Genomic DNA, 19773 nt, shown 5'->3' with positions numbered 1-19773 from the left:
TTTCCTTCTTTGTGTCTTTGTTGGCCCTCAGCAAAAAGAAAATCTCACCATGCAACAAAATCATTGTGAGGTCAAGAAAGCACCTAATTAGATGAACACAATGACTGGCAAGATAACAAGCATGTGTGCACATGATTATGATGTATCCTTAAAAGTACATTGAACTTAACCAATTAAATCCAAGATTGTCCTGTTGAACAACTGAGTCATTTTCATGCTATTTTACATAGGGCTGTGTCTGTATTCATACCAAGGTGTGGAGGAAAACAAGATACTCTACCAGAACTTAATTTTCTTTTAGCCAGACCATGTCTGCTTTGCAATGGATGTGAACATAAGTCAGGGATACGAAAATCAGCAACAACTAGCAAACATGAACAGTCTTACAGTTTGAGCAAAGTGTGGAAGTAATACATAAATATTATTGTCTGACAACTGTAATGTTCCAAAACCACTGGCACTAAAGGATAAGTCTGATTTTTTAATTTATACAATGTAGGTCTTATTTTCATGGTTTTTGCATATCAAGTATGACATCATATTACTAACCAGCTTCATTTTGGAGATTTTGGACATGGGACCACTGCAGGACTTGACTTTAGTGGTTTGATGAATACTACCTTTGCAGATTGTCATTCCTGCAAGTTGAACCAGGAAGTAGCTTAGCAATGTGATGGACCGTTGAAATGAACATTTCAGGAAATAATATTAAAATTTCCCTTCTATTTTCACTTCCAAATACACGGTGTAGATAATTGGATTAGATTAGATGAGATTAGATTTACTGAAACATGCCCCCAAAAGACGCCATCATAATGGTGTGTCTAGTGGCGCTGCCATGTCCAAAATCTGTACAATGATGCTGGTGAGTAAAAACATGTCATAACCGATATACACAATGGCAAAAACTACGAAAATAAGATCCAGGTTGTAAAAAAAAAAAAAATCAAAACGAATTATCCCTGAATCCCATATTAATCACATATTGTTATAAAAAAAAATCTGATGTCACACTGGCCTTGTTAATAGCCAGCTGGTGAACTAAAGCGTATGAAATTGTGAGAAAAAAAGCCTGCATGTGCTTGCCACCAAGATGAGCTGTTCAAATGCTTCTGATGGTAGTCACTAAACTGTATTAATTGAAATGGGTCGTGTGGGTGTTAAGCTGTGATCCTTCTGTTGTTGGTTTCTATGTTTGTTTGTTTGTTTTTTTTTATTTCCCCCCCATTTTCTCCCCCAATTGTACTTGGCCAACCACCCTGCTCTCTGAGCCATCCCAGTCGCTGCTCCACCCCCTCTGCCGATCCAGGGAGGGCTGCAGACTACCACATGTCTCCTCCAATACACGTGGAATCGCCAGCTGCTTCTTTTTCACCTGACGGTGAGGAGTTTCACCAGGGGGACGTAGCGCATGGGAGGATCACGCTATTCCCCCCAGTTCCCCCTCCCCCTGAACAGGTTCCCCGACCAACCAGAGGAGGCGCTAGTGCAGCGTACAAGACACATACCCACATCCAGCTTCCCATCCGCAGACACAGCCAATTCTGTCTGTAGGGACGCCCGACCAAGCTAGAGGTAACACGGGGATTCGATCCGACGATTCCCGTATTGGCAGGCAACGGAATAGACCACTACGCTTCCCGGATGCCCCCTTTCTATTGTTTGTGTTGTGGGTTTTCATGAGGTCTATTATTTTTTAGGACAAATGTCTCATTTTCTGGAGGGGTTGTAACAGGAACCAGAAAAGCCCGAGACAGCTTGTTTTTTTGCTTTTTTTTTTTTTTTACTTGTGTTGTATGTAACATGGGCAATAATTTTAGTAGTGCTCAGACCATGCTTCCTGCACAAACCTCAAACTACAACAGTGACTCTAATTTTTGTATTCCCTTCATTTTCTTGCTCCTCCTTTCAGTCAGTAGGTTTGTCAGAGACCCCAGTGGAACCTGACGTGGTGCTGATCAAGGAGGAGAGGCTTGAAGATGAACCAGTCAGCTGCAGCTCGCTAGAAGACCAGCGGAGGACTCCTAGTTGCATTGGTATGTGTGGAGGGTGGTTTGGAATAGAGTTGGACAATTATACCTCACTTGAAAGGCCTGACCTGAACTGACCAAGCTGACCAACTCACCCATTTACTTTGTTTCTGTGTGGGTTTGGTTTAGAGGTACACAATATATCTGTCAGCTTATTGGTATCTGAATAATGACTTAAGAATGTGTCATTAGGACAGATATTTTGCACTGATATGGTGACACATTAATTATGTGCCAACAGCAATGACAGGTGTTAATGAAAAGACTGGTCTTGCTACAACCTACAAAGAAATGTTAGCCCTGGGGTCCCCCTTTGGTTCACCTGGTAGAGTGGTACCACATAAGGCTGAGTCCTTACCACAGTGACAAGGGTTTGAATCTGGCCCAGGCCCTTTGCTGCATGTCATCCCTTCTGTCTCCCCTGCCTTTTCTGTCACTCTCAGCTATCGCTATCAAATAAAGATGGAAAGGGGCATCCGGGTAGCGTAGCAGTCTATTCCGTTGCCTACCAATATAGGGATCGCCAGTTCGAGTCCCCATGTTGCCGCTGGCTTGGTCAAGCATCCATACAGACACAATTGGCCGTGTCTGCGGGTGGGAAGCTGGGTGTGGGTATGTGTCCTGGTCGCTGCACTAGTGCCTCCTCTGGTAGGTTGGGGCGCCTGTTCAAGGGTGTGGGGGAACTAGGGGGAATAGTGTGATCCTCCCACGCGCTACGTCCCCCTGGTGAAACTCCTCACTGTTAGGTAAAAAGAAGCGGCTGGTGACTCCACATGTATTGGAGGAAGCATGTGGTAGTCTGCAGCCCTCCCCGGATCGGCAGAGGGGGTGGAGCAGCAACCAGGACAGCTCGGAAGGTAATTGGCCAAGTACAATTGGGAAGAAAGGGGGGCGGTGTCCAAATAAATAAATAAAGGCAGAAAATGCCAAAGAAAAAGAAATGTTAGACCTTCTGATATTTTCAACAAAATGTTTTCACTTGAGGTAACCCAGAGGTAGTTAGCAGCAACCTGTTGTAGAACAAATGCAAGAGCAAAGATCTTTGAAATTGTTATGACAAAATAAATGTTAGATGTTTTCTCGATTTAAGTTGGGGTAACTCGTACTCATCTCCTTCAGTGAATGCAGACACTTTGAAACAGTGTAGTTTTTGGTAATAAGTCAGCACAGGCACTAATAAACAAGTGTTTATTAGATGTCTGCATTTGGATCAAGCACCAAGTTACAGTATGATAACAGTTAAACACTACTGGTGGAAAGCGATACACATGGTGGTATTGAACTGAAACGAAAAAAATATCAGAATCAGCCAAAATTACCATGGAAATGATTGGTTATCTGTGATGGACCGGCGGCCTGTCCAGGGTGTCTCCCCGCCTGCTGCCCAATGACTGCTGGGATAGCATATCCCTGCGACCCTGAGTAGGATAAACAGTTTATCCTACTCAGGATATCCATTATCCAAACGAATAATGGATGGATGATTGGTTATTGGATATTTGCAAAAATTTTAATATAATACATCCTTTGTTTGGATCACAAAGAAATACAGCTTTACTGGTCACAGGTTAGTGAAATGATTGAATTGATGGGGGTACACTTGCTGGACAACTTTTCTTTTCTCATTGAACTGACCAAGTGGGTTGCAGTACATAGTTGACCTGACACCCTGTCAAAAAAAACCCTGCTCTTTGGTTTCACTTGGGGTTTTCGCGTCAGATGCTCTTTTTAAAGAATTTCAACACATAAACTCCCCCAAAAGTTAAATGGGTAGGGCCCTAGGATTTCTGCATTGTGGAAAACACAGACGGAATATTGGAATAGAAACATGAAAACGGATTTCAGATATAAATGCGGAATTTCAAGATTTGGGAGGGATCGTAACAAAATTAATGAACATATGATGAATTTAGAGTAATTTGTTCTTAGTCCATCCCTTGCTCTCCCCCGTAGAAACCCTATTGTGCTTGTGTGTATTTGTGCACGAGTGTACACATCAGTAGACACGTGGTTTGTTGTATGGGATAGAAAAAAATGGCGACGCGACCAGCATCATTGAATAAAACTAAGAAACACAGACGTTTTGCTTTTGTTTTTTTATTGCTGTACTTGATTACACAAACTGTTAAAGGAAAAATGGATAGTAAAAAAAAAGACAAAATCTAAATGGGGGGGGTTTAAAAAAAAAGGAAAAAATTGCATTTGGGAAAAAAATAATAAAACAGACCTAATAGGGCCCTAAATGGGACTATAATGAAGCAAAATAAACAAAGCCTAAAAATCACTGTTGTCTGAAAGTCAATGGGTCCCTCAGAATATCCCCTTACATTACAGTGTTACACGACCATTAATATATTTTTTTCTTCTCCCATCTCTTCACATCCTCTAGCTGGACTTTCGACTTTTACTAATGAGAATGACCACCACCTTATCGTCGAATCATCCCTGAACCTCAATGAAAAGGAAGTGCCCAGAATCAGCCTTTCAGGTCAATATGAAGTGGAAGACTTTACTGAACCTGGACCTCAGCAAGTACAAGAATGTAATGAGGAGAGTCCCAACAATCTGAAGCCCCAACAAGGTGACAGTGGATACAGTTCCCGTGACTGGCATACACAGCACTCCGATCGCAACCTTGACTTGGCAACAGGAAGCATGGGTCCAAACAGAGCTAAGGAAATGACAGACTTGTCGTCTTCTCAGACAGAAGAAGCCAAAGACAGGGATGATGGGGGTTCATGTGGTTCTTGCTTGGTGGGTGTTGCTGCAGGACCTAGAAATATCAAGGTGCTTGATGCAGAGAACCCAATGATAAAGACAGTAAATACGGACCTTCCATTGACAAAAACCGGAATGAATGGTTTGTGCGACACTGTGCCGTCTTTGTTGCCTGAATGGAAGAGAGGGGCAATGGTATTAGGCTCCAAAGCCGTTAAAACTGAGGAAGAATTGCTACCTTCCTGGTCTGAAAAAAATGCTTTCAGGAGAAGTTTGCCTTCAGTTCCCATTCGTCAAAAAGACAGGGAGGAAATTCAGATAAATAACCGTAAAGCCAATATTGACAGCAGTGATACTTGTAGCAACAGCCTTTCCTCACACAGTCAGTACAGAGAGAGTGAATTAGGAGACAGTAAATCCAGTGAGCTGGATACTGGCAACTTTGACTCCTCCTCTTTTGATGACCTGTTCTCTTCCCCTGAAGTGGCTAGGTCTTTGTTGGCTCCCCTCAAAGACTCCACAGATGGTGGCGGAGTCTTAGAAGAGCGACTGTCATCATCTTCCTTTCCATTCTTGGCCAGCGGGACTAGTTTTGCTAACCTTTCTTCCTCATCGGACTCTCTCGCTGACACAAGCCTCAGGAACCCGTCCTCCAATTCTAGAAGCAGAGTCTTTACAACCAACCCAGCACGGGTATTCAGCTGTCAACAGTGCGGGAGGCTCTTCTCCAACTCCAGAGACCTGGTGGTTCACCAGAGATCACACGCTGGGGAAAGACTCTTTCACTGCCCTCTGTGTAAGAAGCCTTTTCTCCATCTCCATCAGCTTAAAACCCACCAGCGGGTCCACACTGGGGAGAAACCATTCAGCTGCACACAGTGTGGCAAACGATTCTCGCAGTCCAGCCACATAAAGAGGCATATGAGTGTCCATACGGGGGAAAAGAGGTACAGCTGTGGCCTGTGTGGGAAGCGGTTCTCCCAGTCATGTAGTCTCAAAGTTCACCAGGCCGTACACACAGGAGAAAGACCCTACAGCTGCACCCAGTGTGGCAAGAGCTTTTCTGTGCTAGGAAACCTGGTCAGACACCAAAGTGTTCATATTAGGTAATTGAATGAGTGAAGAATGAAAAGTGAGCATTGAGTAATGCAATGATGCGGTGTTCGCATTATTTCCATTCGGTTTTATGGAAGTGCAATGTGTAGCTCGAGTCAGTAGGGGTCCTTATCATTTTTGGTAACATTAGGGAATGTATTTATTCTTCCAGTCTCGGTATATAATATCGTAGCGTGGTGTGTTGTAATTTAATACTGTTTGTTGTTTGTGATAAATAAACTTGTGGTACTAACTGCAAAAGTTTGGTTAGTTTCTTCTCTTTTTTTAACCCCTTGCAGAGTAGCATAAATTTACAGACGTGCCGAGAGCAGCGTCTGGAGGGATGACCAGTGACGTCATCAGCTTGCGACAGCTGCGCCGCGAGGAGCCACAACATCTTTGCCATATCGGAACAAAAATTGACAGTAGGCCGTCTCGGGAGTCACTACAACCGAGTGTGTGTTGCTTAGAAGGTCATTTGCTCTACCAGCGTTAACTTTTTATTCAACATATTTACGCCTGTGCGCAACACTGGTTTGCGCGCAAACTGTCAAGAGTGTTTTTGTAAAGAGGAAATGGCGACGATGGTGGAATGTGTAGGATTTCAAGCGCAAATAGCCTCGATAATAGAGATGTTGGCCAACTCGGCTGTGGTGGAGATTTGCAAACTGGTGGATGATGGATACGCGGCGCTGCGATCCCAAATGAACCAGGAGAGAGAGAGGAGCGAGAAGGAAAACGGTGCCCTGCGGCAGAAGCTACGAGAAATGGATGTAAAGATGCGGAGCTATGAACGAAAGATGAGAAGACGCAGTCAGCGAGATGAGATGCACACGGTTCAATTTAGGACGACCGAGGGTAAAGATGGGGCATATGAGCACAAATATTTACAGCCTGCCTGGTTGCTTTTTGCAATCTTTCCAAAAATAATCGATTTCCCACTTCAAAATGGTTTCAGAGAGAAAAGCATGTCGCTATGTCACAATTTGGTAATGCATGTACTGATGCAACCAGGCCATAACATAATTCTATGACAGGTCAGCATTCATGGAGATGATCTGCAACAGAGGGTCTGTCAATCATATCAGACACCTCCCACTTTGTGCTGGGAGATATGGAAAATATTATCACAGAGAATTTCACACGATAACGATATATGTCACAATATCTGCTTACATCTGCTAAAATGCCATATTTAAAAATCCAACTTGAAGGTCATCACATTGAACTGTTTGGTAATTAATAAGTGTAACATTGGAGCTGGGAAGTAATTCAATATCGTCTTCCAGTGGTACTGGGGTGTAATTCGTTGTTGTATCGTAGTATGCAGTTTTTTGCCCCAATAATTATAATGAGAATCTTACCTGAGTTTTCCCTCAAAATGATGTCAGAAATATTTGAGCGAGTATTTGAAAACTAGTTGGTTTGATATTTTACCAAACAGTCCTATGTGATGGATGGCAGTTTGATTCCTACACACGGTATTTTTCGAGATGTAAGCAGATATTGTGATATATATTGATAGCATGTTCAGTTCCCTATGATTATTGCAAAGATAGTTTTCCATATTGTCCAGATCATGCAGACCAAATGTTAAAATAGTGCTCTCCAAATATTTCAGACCATTTTGTGAGAAATTTCAGTTGATAGATTCTCATCTTTAATTTAGATAACAAAATTATGTATCACGATATGACAATATCCAGATTTAATCCTGATACCATACCACTGAAAGACAATAAATTATAATATTGAACTATTGCCCAGTCCTATGTCCCACCTAACTTTTATCTATGTAGGTTGTTAAGCTATCTAGATGCCCATTGAGAAGTTATATTTTGTCATGGTTAATGTAGCAATGTGATTCTTAACGTTCGTAAATGCCAAAAAAAGATTTTTGGAAAAAACATTTTTTTGCCACTTCACAATAAATGCTTTGAATTATCACAGCCTTGTCTTGTTAGTAATATCAAACATCTTTAGCATGATGGCCAAAACTGCATCAATTCTTGATCAAGGAAATCAAAATAATTTTCAATTGACATGCTTTTTAAATCTTCAAGCACAATTATTAGGCACATTTTAACACTACTTCATCGTAGGGCTGGGCAATAAGGACAAAATCAAATATCACAATCAAAGAAGGTTGAATCAGTTGCTGTTTGTTAGTCAACATTGTTGCTCTGAGATGATTGGTAATTACTAGTTAGCTTGTGGTATTGGAATATCATGTCTTCCCAGTCTCTTCTGCAATGATAATTCTTTTTTTAACAATACTTAATTAAAGAAAATGCAGCAATATGTTGTACAAAAATAGTAAAAAGGTCATACACAGGGCATTTCTTTTTTTTCTTTTTTTTTCTTCCCAACCTATAACACCCTTAACCCCCTACCTTACACCCCATCCTGCAGGCCTCTTCCACAGGAAATAAATTACTACAGTAGTAAGAATAAAGATGGAAATTACAGTAAATAAAATTAAGTAAATAATAGAGCACTCCAATTCAGTATAAAAATAGAGATGTATGTAAGTTATACTCATGAAGGCAGGGGAAAAAAATACAATGAGTAAAAGCAGTCGTTAATTGCACCAAGACTGTTGCAGTATTGCTGAGAGTCCCGAACATTGTCTGGGACCTGCAGTTAGGGTACATACACCTGAGAGCATACATATAACCCAATTAACCATGCATAAGTCCCCTTAAAGAGGAGCTGGGTGGCAAACAGGCAGCAAGGCACCCACATGTCACAGACAGGACCACAACACACCACTAAACTGATTAATGGTTGCCAATGGGAAAAGAATCTGTCAGTGGAACCTCTCATGGAGAATTTAATTTTTTCCCAATTTCAAGAAGGACATTACATTGCGTATCCAGGATTTAAATGATGAGGGTGGAGAGGATTTCCATAGCAAGAGAATGCTTTTGTGTGCAGTTAGGGAGGTAAAGGCAATAACGTTAGTTTGAATATTAGTTGTGATGTTATCTTCTGTTGGTCTTCCAAAAATGGCTCTCTGAGAAGATGGTGAAATTTGAGTCTGTGTTATTTCGGAGACTACGTTGAAAAAAGATTCTCAAAACCTAAATAATTTGGGGCATGACCAGAACATGTGTGTTAGATTACATGGAGAAAGTGAGTATCTATTGCATTTATCTTCGATTGTATTGGTAAATTTTGGAAAGCTTAGCCTTACTATAGTGGAGTCTGGGAAGCACTTTAAACTGGATGAGGCTAAGCCGGGCACAAGAGGAGGACGAGTTCACAGTTTTTAGGGCTTCTTTCCAAATTGATCGCAGAAAGTAGTCTGTAACTTGCTCTTCCAGTTTGCTCGAATTTTCTCTAAAATTGGTTTGTTTGTAAGTAGTAAACAGTCATAAAGGTAAGAGACATGGCTCTTGGTTAGAGTATCAGCCATGAGTATGTGATCTGTGCCAGTGGAAGACTGAAGAATGAGTCCTCGCAATGTCCCGTAGTTGAAAGTACCTAAAAAAGTCTGAATTGTTTAGTTCAAACATGGCACACAATTGATCAAAGCTGGCAAATGACCCATCCACATACAAGTCCCCCAAGCAGTGCAAGCCCTTTCTAGCTAAGTACATAAACCTAGGATCCATTCTGGCAGGTAAAAAAATTATGGTTATTACAAATAGGAGTTGATCAAGGATAGGTGGACCACTTAAAATGTCATCTTATTTGTGCCCATATCTTAAGGGTGGCAATAAAGATGGGATTAGCTGTATATTTTGAGGGAGATAGGGGCAGGGCATCGCATGCCAGAGCCTGGGGTGAAGAGGATAGACGGTGCATCCGGAAAGTATTCGCACCCCTTCACTTTCCCCACATTTTGTTATGTTACAGCCTTATCCCAAAATTGATTAAATTCCTTTTTTTTCCTCATCAATCTACACACAATACCCTATAATGACAAAGTTAAAAAGGTTTTGTAGAAATTTTTGCAAATTTATTTTCACTTTGTCATTATGGGGTATTGTATGTAGATTGATGAGAAAAAAAGGGATTTAATCCATTTTGGAATAAGGCTGTAACATAACAAAATGTGGGGAAAGTGAAGGGGTGTGAATACTTTCCGGATGCACTGTACATGAATTAGTCTCGAGTTGGCTACAGTTACTCTGCGGCGTAGTAAACCAGAGTAGAAGCTTGTGCATATTTGCAGCCCAGTAATAGCACAGAAAGTTCGGTAAGCCAAATCCGTCTGATGACCTACTCCGTTGCAGAGAGACTTTACTGATTCTCGAATTCTTGCCTGCCTAAATGAATGAGGAGATGATGGAGTCAATAGATTTGAAAAAGGATCTGGGTAAAAAGATGGGGATACATTGGAAAATGTATAAATATCTGGGCAGTATATTCACTTTAATTGTTTGCACTCTGCCAGAGAGAGAGGCAAGTGACTCCATCTTTGTAAGTCAGACTTAATTTTTTTGTTAGAGCCGTGAAATTCTTTTCACGTAATGAACTAATGGACCATATGATAATAATGTCCAAGTATTTAAACCCTGATTTGGAGAGCTGGAATGGAATCGATGATGGTGATATTTCGAAGGCTGGTTGATTAATAGGGAAGCATTCCCTTTTATGAAGATTCAATTTATACCCTGAAAATGCACTAAAAGAATTTAGAGTTGACAAAATGTAGGAGATACTAGTTGATTGATTACGCCATATAGCAATAGGTTGTCTGTGTATAGTGAGACTTTGTGCTCTGTTCCCCATCGCTGAATACGTAAAAATTGTGTTTCAGTTTTCAGTGCTATCGAGAGCAGCTCGATGGCAGTGGCAAATAACAGTGGGGAAAGTGGGCGCCCTTAACATGTTCCGCAAGAGAGGGAAAAAGGTTTAGAGCGATTGGTATTTATACATACTGATGCATGAGGAGAGGTAAAGAGCAGTCGGATCCTAGAGATGAAACTCCCCGAAACCAAACCGCTGCAGTGTAGAAAACAAGTAGGCCCGCTCCACTCTGTTGAAGGCCTTCTCGGCATCCAGAGATATAACTATTTCCAAATCAGAAGGACAAGCCAGAGTATGAATGATGCTGAGAAGCTGCCGAATGTGAGTATATGAATGCCGCTGTCTAATGAATCCTGTTTGATCTTCTAATATGATTGCGGATACAATAGATTCTAATCGACGAGCAAATGCCTTCGCAAATATTTTTACATCAACAGATGACAGTGATATTGGACGGTAGGAAGAATAATCAAAAAGATCTTTGTCCTTCTTGGGAATTAGAGAGATGGAGGCCTGTGTGAGAGTGGGTGGCAAGGAGCCCTGTTGGAATGACTGTCTGAACATTTCAAGCAGTAATGGAGCCAACTTCGCTGAAAATTTCTTATAATATTCCACCAGGAATCCGTCAAGCCCCGGGGATTTGTCACTATGCATTAATTTAATTGCCTCAGTAATCTCAGAAAGTCATAAGGGGTTATCTAATAGCGGTTGGTCATCGGCTGAGATCTTGGGCATATCTAGCTGCACAAAGAATTCAGACATGTGATCTTCATCATTGGAGGACTGTGATGTATAAAGTTCGGTGTAAAAAGCTCTAAAAATTGTTGATCTCACTAGGATCGGCGGTAAGAGTGCCTGTGTTATTACGGATGTGAGTGATTTGTTTTGAAGCAGTTTTAGCCTTTAATTGATGAGCCAAAAGATGGCTAGCTTTGTCATACAAAGTAAGCAAGAGTTGCTCAGCCTCTCTGGTTGTCAGAAGATCAAGCTCTGTTGAGTTTCAACATTTCCTTATAAAGATTGAGCGACTGATTAGTTGAGTAGCGACTGTCTATGCTAGCGATAGACTCTTCTAACTTTGATGAGCTGTACGACATGCATTAGCATGAGATGTGTATGAGATAATTTTATCTTTAATAAATGCCTTTAGGGCAGTGGTGCCCAACGCTGCTCCTGGAGAGCTACCATCCTGTCGTTTTTCACTCCAACCCTAATTTAATACAGCTGATTCTACTAACTACCTACTGACCAATACCTTGATTAATTGAATCAGATGTGTTAAATCAGGGTTGGAATGAAAAACGGCAGGAGGGTAGCTCTCCAGGAGCAGGATTGGGCACCACTGCTTTAGGGTTTCCCATAATAAAGAAAGGGAGGGGCCTTCTCTTCTGTTAGGCTCCAAGAAAAAGTCAATGGCTTCAGAGGCATATATGCAGAAATTTGCATCAGCCAATAAGGGATCTAAACCCCAAGTTCTAAAATCTTCAGGTTTAAGGTCAACGCAAAGATCAAGGATTACTGTAGCTTGGTCTAATAGAGCTATTGGTAAGTATTGTGCAGAGACTACTGACGAGATAAACACTTTATCGATGAAGAAATAATCTATACGTGAGTAGGTCCGATGTACATGTGAAAAAAAAATATTGCAGAGGGATGTAAAAATCTCCAGGGGTCAATGTATCCATAGTGTTCCATAAAAGCAGAGAGGGGCTGAGACGTTTTGGAGAGTGTTGTAGCCCTAGGACTAGATCTATCAAGTAAAGGGTCAATGACACAGTTCGTGTCTCCCCCCTTTAATAATAAGTTGAATTTAAATTGGAAAGAGAGGATAGCAGACCTCATAAAGTTATAATCATCCCAATTAGGGGCATATACAGACACTAGAGTAACTGGTTTTTGGTATAGTGTACCAGAGACGATGTAACGGCCATTCATGTCTGCAAGAACATCACTCGAGGTAAAGTGTACATCTTTCCCAATTAGAATAGCAGCACCCCTTGTTTTCAAATTAAATTTTTAATGTCTACTTAGTCTCTGTTGATCGGCATTAAGTAAATGTGTCTCTTGGAGGAATGTTATGTCTGCCCTACCACCTGTCTGCCACCCGCTCGTACATTAGCTACATCTGTTGATCGGCATTAAGAATATGTGTCTCTTGGAGGAATGTTATGTCTACCCTTACCGCCTGTCTGCCACCCGCTAGTACATTAGCTACATTAGCCATGGTATGATATTTGATACAGGGTATACCAGATCAGTACTGCAGTCCAAGTTGTATGGCAAAACGAATGAAAAAAAAACAGGTGAATAAAACAGATAAATAAACATAGCTAATCCCTGTATTACCTCCGGCTTGGTCGGGCATCCCTACAGATACAATTGGCCGTGTCTGTGGGTGGGAAGCTGGATGTGGGTATGTGTCCTGGTCGCTGCACTAGCACCTCCTCTGGTCGGTTGGGGCGCCTGTTCGGCGGGGAGGGGGGGAGACTGAGGGGAATAGCGTGATGGCTGGCAACTCCACATGTATTGGAGGAGGCATGTGGTAGTCTGCGGCCCTCCCCAGATCGGCAGAGGGGGTGGAGCAGCGACCAGGACGGCTCGGGAGAGTGGCGTAATTGGCTATGTACAATTGGGGAGAAAAAAAAGGGGGGGGGAATCAACCAAAAATAAAGTGCATGTGATGACTTGCCAAAATAGTGGCACCCTGGTCAGAATTCGCAACTGCAGTACTCTAGTCGCACTAGTGATGATGTCAGACAACAAACAGGTATGCATGGTGGATCAACAAAATGCATGGAAGGGTGATAACATTTTTTTTGTAATTTATGTTTTTTATAAAATACATGAAAAAAATATGAAAGTTTAAATTACCTGACAAAACTTACACCAGGCCGCTGGCGTCTTCTAAGGGTAACAGGATTTACGTAAAATGCATCACTTCCTGTCTGACACATTTCCTACCAGTGAGCTTACCAGTGCACCAGAGATGGTAAAAAGCAAAAGCACAGGGTCTGAAGTTAAAATGAATGTCATCGCATCTCAAACAGCCTGATTATAGCTTTAATAACAAAAGTTAATATTTTACCATAAAAAAGTTATCACATGGAGCTTTAAACTCTCAAACCAGTACAGTCTAAAAAAGGTACAGCACAGTTTGTTTTTCCAAATGCAAATTAACTGTATTTACCTGTGCACAAAAATGATAACCCTGTTTTATTTAAAATTTTCAAAACTTTAAATTTATAGCTTGGTTTGACAGCTTCATTTGGAGCAATAAGACATTGGAGAGGAATTTAGACTGGTTGACAGTCATACAGGCACCGCTTTCTGAAATCTGACATGCATTTTATGAGGAAGGCCAATGGTTTACATAATGTCTGGGCCCCTCAAAGGCCATGTTGAGTTATTCTCTTAACGCAGCTGTAGTGTACCTATATTTAGGAGTGGAAGAATCAGGTACATTGTTTATCTCTGATTAGATTAAGCTGCATCTCCTAATTTGCCCTTGAAAGAGTGTAGCCTCTTGCCTGTAGAGGCTAACATAATTTTCTATTACTGACCAGATCCTTTTTTTCTATTCCCATTATCAAGCTATTATTGACCGCCCACCATTAGTTTGTGCAGCAAATTTGGGGATTTTTTTTCCATTGTAATTTAAATTTATTTATGTTCAGACACAGTTTGAAATTATTTTATTTTCAAATTTATATTTGGAATTTATATTTTACTTTTTTCCAGCATCTGAAGATCATCAGCCTCGGGTGCCACATCCCTCTGCTATCCCTGAAGATAAACCAGTTCTTCACATGTCACAGGTATATATTGACACATGTATATACAGTGGATATGATAAAAGTGTACACACCCCTGTTAAAATGGCAGGTTTTTGTGATGTAAAAAAATGAAACCAAGATTAATCATGTCAGAACTCAGAACCTGACAAGATAAATCATGTCAGGTTGTAATATCACATTAAAGGTTTCCACCTTTAATGTGATATTACAATAAAATAAAGTGAAAAACAAAAATTTTATGAAAAAAAACCCAATAACACGGCTACACAAGTGTGCACACCCCTAAACTAATACTTTGCTGAAGCACCTTTTCATTTTATTACAGTACTCTGGTCTTTTTGGGTAAGAGTCTATCAGCATAGTACATCTTGACTTGACAATATTTTCCCTCTCTTCCTTGCAAAACATTCTTGATCGGTCAAATAGCAGGGGCATCTCCTGTGCACAGCCCTCTTCAGGTCACCCCACAGATTTTCAATTGAATTCAGCTCTGAGCCTTTCCAAAACGCTGATCTTCTTTTGGTGAAGCCATTCCTTTGTTTATGTGGATGTATGCGTTGGGTCATTTTCGTGTGGAAAGATGAAATTCCTCTTCAGCTTGCTAGCAGATGCCTGAAGGTTTTGTGCCATAATCGACTGGTATTTGGAGCTATTCATGATTCCCTCCACCTTGACCTAAAGCAGCCCCAAAGCACGATGCTGCCACCACCATGCTTCACCAAACACCTTTTGGAATTATGGCCAAAAAATTCAACCTTGGTCTCATCAGACCATAACACATTTTTCCACATAGTTTTGGGAGACTGGATGTATCTTTTTGCAAAATTTGGCCAGGCTTGGATGTTTTTTTTTTTTCATGTGAAAAGTCTTGCCACCCTACCCCGTAGCCCAGGCGTATGAAGAATACAGGAGATTGTTGTCACATGTAGAGAGCAACCAATACTTGGTAGAAATTCCTGCAGCTCCTTTAATGTTGCCATAGGCCTCTAACCAGCCTCCCTGACCAGTTTTCTCCTTGTCTTATCAATTTTGGAGGGACGTCCTGTTCTTGGTGATGTCACTGTTGTCCCATATTTTCTCCATTTGTTGATATTGTCTTCACTGTTGTATTATCTTCACATCAAATGCCTTGGAAATTCTTTTATACTCCTCTCCTGATCAGTACCTTTCAACAATGAGATCCTGTTCATACTTTGTAAGCTCTTAGTTAGGCCATGGCTTTTGCAGTTTGATGTTGTGTGCAACCAAGAAGATGTCAGGAAAATCCTACAGGAACAGCTGAACCTTCATCTCATCTCATGTCATCTCATGTCATCTCACCTCATCTCATCTCATCTCGGGCCGCAGTAGCAGCAAGCTAAGTAGGGCAATCCAGATGTCCCTCTCCCCAGCAATGCTCACCAGCTCCTCCTGGGGGATTCCAAGGCACTCCCAGGCCAGATTGCCTATGTAGTCCCTCCAGCGAGTTCTGGGTCTACCCCGGGGTCTCCTCCCAGTTGGACATCTCCGAAAAACCTCCAAAGGAAGGCGCCCAGGAGGCATCCTAATCAGATGCCCAAACCATCTCAACTGGCTCCTTTTGACATGAAGGAGCAGTGGCTCTACTCCGGGCTCCCCCCAGATGTCCGAGCTCCTCACCCTATCTCTAAGGCTGAGCCCAGACACCCTACGGAGGAAACTCATTTCAACCGCTTGTATCCATGATCTCACCCTTTCGGTCACTACCCAAAGCTCATGACCATAAGTGAGGGTTGAAACGAAGATTGACTGGTAAATTGAGACCTTTGCCTTCTGGCTCAGCTCCCTCTTCATGACAACACTCTGGTACAATGTCTGCATTACTGCTGATGCTGCACCAATCCACCTGTCAATCTCCCACTCCATCCTACCTCACTTGTGAACAAGACCCCGAGATACTTGAACTCCTTCGCTTGATGCAACAACTCATCTTCAACCTGGAGGGTGCAATCCACCATTTTCCGGTAGAGAACCATGGTCTGAGTGATGTGATGCCCCGATAATTGGGTCACACCCTCCAGTGCTGAACAGCTGAACTTTATTTGGGGTTAATCGCAGTCACTTTATTCGTTGGCAGGTGTATGCTAACTACTATTTAACATGAGTTTGAATGTGATTGGTTAATTCTGGGCGGCATGGTGGTGAAGTGGTTAGTGCGGTCACCTCACAGCAAGAAGGTCCTGAGTTCGAGCCCCGGGGTAGTCCAACCTTGGGGGTTGTTCTCTGTGTGGAGTTTGCATGTTCTCCCCGAGTCTGCGTGTTTTTCCTGCGGGTGCTTCGGTTTCCTCCTACAGTCCAATGGCATGCAGGTCAGGAGAATAGGCTTTACTAAATTGTCCCTAGGTGTGACTGTGTGTCGACCCTGTGATGGCCTGGCGGCCTGTCCAGGGTGTCTTCCTGCATGCCGCCCAATGACTGCTGGGTTAGGCTCCAGTATCACTGCGACCCTGAGAGTAGGATAAGCGGTTTGGATAATGAATAGAATGGATGGATGGTTAATTCTGAACACAACCACATTCCCAATTATAAAAGTGTGTGCACACTTATGCAACCAGGTTATTGTATTTTTTTCCTAACTTCTTCTGATCGTTTTTCAATTTTTTATAGGTTACGATTTCACATTAAAGGTGGAAAAAATTCTGACATGATTTATCTTGGTTTCATTTTTTTTTCAACACAAAACCTTCAATTTTTAGCAGGGGTGTGTAGACTTTTCATATACTCTGTATATATTAGTATGTTGTAGGAATAACACTCCATTAGTAGCCATAATACTGAGTAGGCTTCTGCTGAGTAGTCTTCTGTTTATCTCTGAAACACCAGCAAAATTTTGCTAATATGAAATCTATGACCTTTACTTCCTGGTTTACCACTTTAATTTAGGGGCTACATCAAAATAAGCTAACCCTAAATGTGAACAACAATGCTATGTACAGCTGTTGTAGTGAATGCCACCATTTACCATATACAGACAGTAATTTCTGTCCAAAATTATGGACAGAAATTATGGGCCTTGAAGCAACTTTTAGTGCATTGTGAATGGACAACTTTGCGTCATGCAGATTAGATAGAGATAGGCAAATTGACTGTCAGGGTTCATTCACTTAAAATGTGCCAGTATAAAAGCTTAGTTTGCAAAGACTTCAGTTCTTATTTAGCATATGATTAAAAGGCTTTTTAAGTAGGGGCATTTGGGTAGCTTGGTGGTCTATTCCATTGCCTACCAACACGGGGATTGCCTTTTTGAATCCCCATGGTACCTCCGGCTTGGTCAGGTGTCCCTACAGACACAGTCGGCCATGTGTGCGGGTGGGAAGCCGGATGTGGGTATGTGTCCTGGTCGCTGCACTAGCGCCTCCTCTGGTCGGTTGGGGCGCTAGTTCTGGGGGGCGGAGGGAATAGCGTGATCCTCCCACGCGCTACGTCCCCCTGGTGAAACTCCTCTCCGTCAAGTGAAAAGAAGCGGCTGACGACTCCACATGTATCGGAGGAGGCATGTGGTAGTCTGCAGCCCCCCTGGATTGGCAGAGGGGGTGGAGCAGCGACTCGGACGGCTCAGAGAGTGGGGTTGATCAGCCAGGTACAATTCGGGAGAAAAGGGGGGGGGCTTTTTAAGTGCAACTTCCCTAGAAGTACATGGATTTTGAAAACCCCTTCAGATCATCTGTTATTTTTACTCCTTTTTCCTTGCATGATACATGCAAATCTAAGGCATAAGCTCTCATTGTCTACTGTATTTTTCTGATCTGGGTCACATAAAGTTTAGTTTATCTCCTAGGACACGCTCAGAAATTGATTTAACACAGACGCATAACACAGTGTTAAATCTGCATTTTGACTGTATCACAACAGGAGGACCCCAAGGTATTATCGATGGTAAAGCAAGAAAAAGTAGAGAGAGATGACTGCAACCTGGATCTCAAAGTGGAAGTCAACATAAGGGCAGAGTGTGGCCTTGCTTCGGGTGAGTGAGTTGTTATAGCTGACTGAGTGGATGTTTTGATCAGTTGAATGATTTGGTATTAATTTTTACTTGCATTTCGTACAACAGACTCCAAAGTTGTAAGTTATAGAAATAACCCAGAGATGAGCACATGAAATTATTACACAAGTGTAAGACTCCCATCGTCAGCTGTTTAATGCTTTGGTCAGCATTCCATCGGTTGACCTAAATTTCCATAAATCCCACCAGTTGCACCTCAGTGAGCAAATAAATCTGCGACCTGTAATGTTTCCACATGGCCCAGCCACATAACCAAAAGCTGACAACATTAGCAAATGGATTACTCATTCCAGATGGGTTTGTCAACAAATGAAGCAATGATGTGTTGCTTATTGCATAATCAATTGTCTTCATTGTAAAGGTTTAGCCTTGTGAGCCATGCTACTCTTACTTCAGCATTAGCTGACATGTGGAATATATCATGTGTTTTACCCAAATGTGAACACTTGATTTGTACAAAATGAATATTTTCGCTAATTCAGGACTTTGACAGGAGAGATTAAATCAATTTTAAATTTACTTGGTTTTATTTAAAACCGGTTCATTTTGTGACAGGATTAAATCACTTGCGGGCGCGCGGGGGGGGGGGCTTTCTGTGGGCCCCTCTCTGATCAAAAATTCACTCAGAAACCCATGTTGGCCTATTGAGCAATATTGCAGCATGTTATCATTATGATAATGATTTAATCACTATTAGTTGCGAGTGCACAACCACAGCACCACACTACTCTGCTCTCAGAGGGATGGAACAAGTAACTAAAGCTTAAACAAATTGCTAATTTCCCTGCAGGGATCCTTAAAATAAATTAACTTAAATCACACATTAGGAGCAGAAATTACACTTTGCATTCAAACAGGTAACTAGCACATCATCCGCGGCAAGGACAGCAGCACTGAACTGGAGTTTCACTAATATCCCATTACTCAGAACAGAAGAACACATCACACATCTGTTTCATGAGACAGGTGTGTAGGAGACGGACGAGCGGATCAAAAGTTGCAAACGAACTCCTGCATACTGTCTGACTTGCAGTAATATATGTATTTGGGACATTTCAGTGCTAGACTTTCATCAGGCAAATGGTTTGTGACAGTGAGAAGCCCGTGTACAATAGGAAGGCATACCAAACATTTGTCCATCCATTATCCAAACCGCTTATCCTGCTCTCAGGATCGCGGGGATGTTGGAGCCTATCCCAGCAGTCATTGGGTGGCAGGCAAGGAGATACCCTGGACAGGCCACCAGGCCATCACAGGGCCAACACACACACACACACACACACACACACACACACACACACACACACACACACACACACACACACACACACACTCACACTCACATTCACACCTAGGG

The 19773-nt window shown here is 42.0% G+C and overlaps 1 protein-coding gene across 1 annotated transcript in view; it reads left to right on the top strand.

Annotated features, from left to right (window-relative positions):
• The window catches only part of LOC130112893 (zinc finger protein 236-like), a 34200-nt gene that overhangs the window by 3687 nt on the left and 10740 nt on the right, over positions 1 to 19773 (top strand). Inside the window, exons 3-8 of the mRNA XM_056280416.1 lie at positions 1913 to 2036; positions 4420 to 5854; positions 6016 to 6020; positions 6474 to 6701; positions 14340 to 14416; positions 18266 to 18377. Of these exons, the coding sequence (XP_056136391.1) occupies positions 1913 to 2036; positions 4420 to 5854; positions 6016 to 6020; positions 6474 to 6701; positions 14340 to 14416; positions 18266 to 18377 (1981 nt within the window). The remainder of the gene's footprint in view (positions 1 to 1912; positions 2037 to 4419; positions 5855 to 6015; positions 6021 to 6473; positions 6702 to 14339; positions 14417 to 18265; positions 18378 to 19773) is intronic.

This window comes from Lampris incognitus, chromosome 5 (assembly GCF_029633865.1).
Source record: "Lampris incognitus isolate fLamInc1 chromosome 5, fLamInc1.hap2, whole genome shotgun sequence".
In the NCBI taxonomy this organism is placed as follows: Eukaryota; Metazoa; Chordata; class Actinopteri; order Lampriformes; family Lampridae; genus Lampris; species Lampris incognitus.
This window is presented reverse-complemented; position numbering and strand designations above follow the sequence as displayed.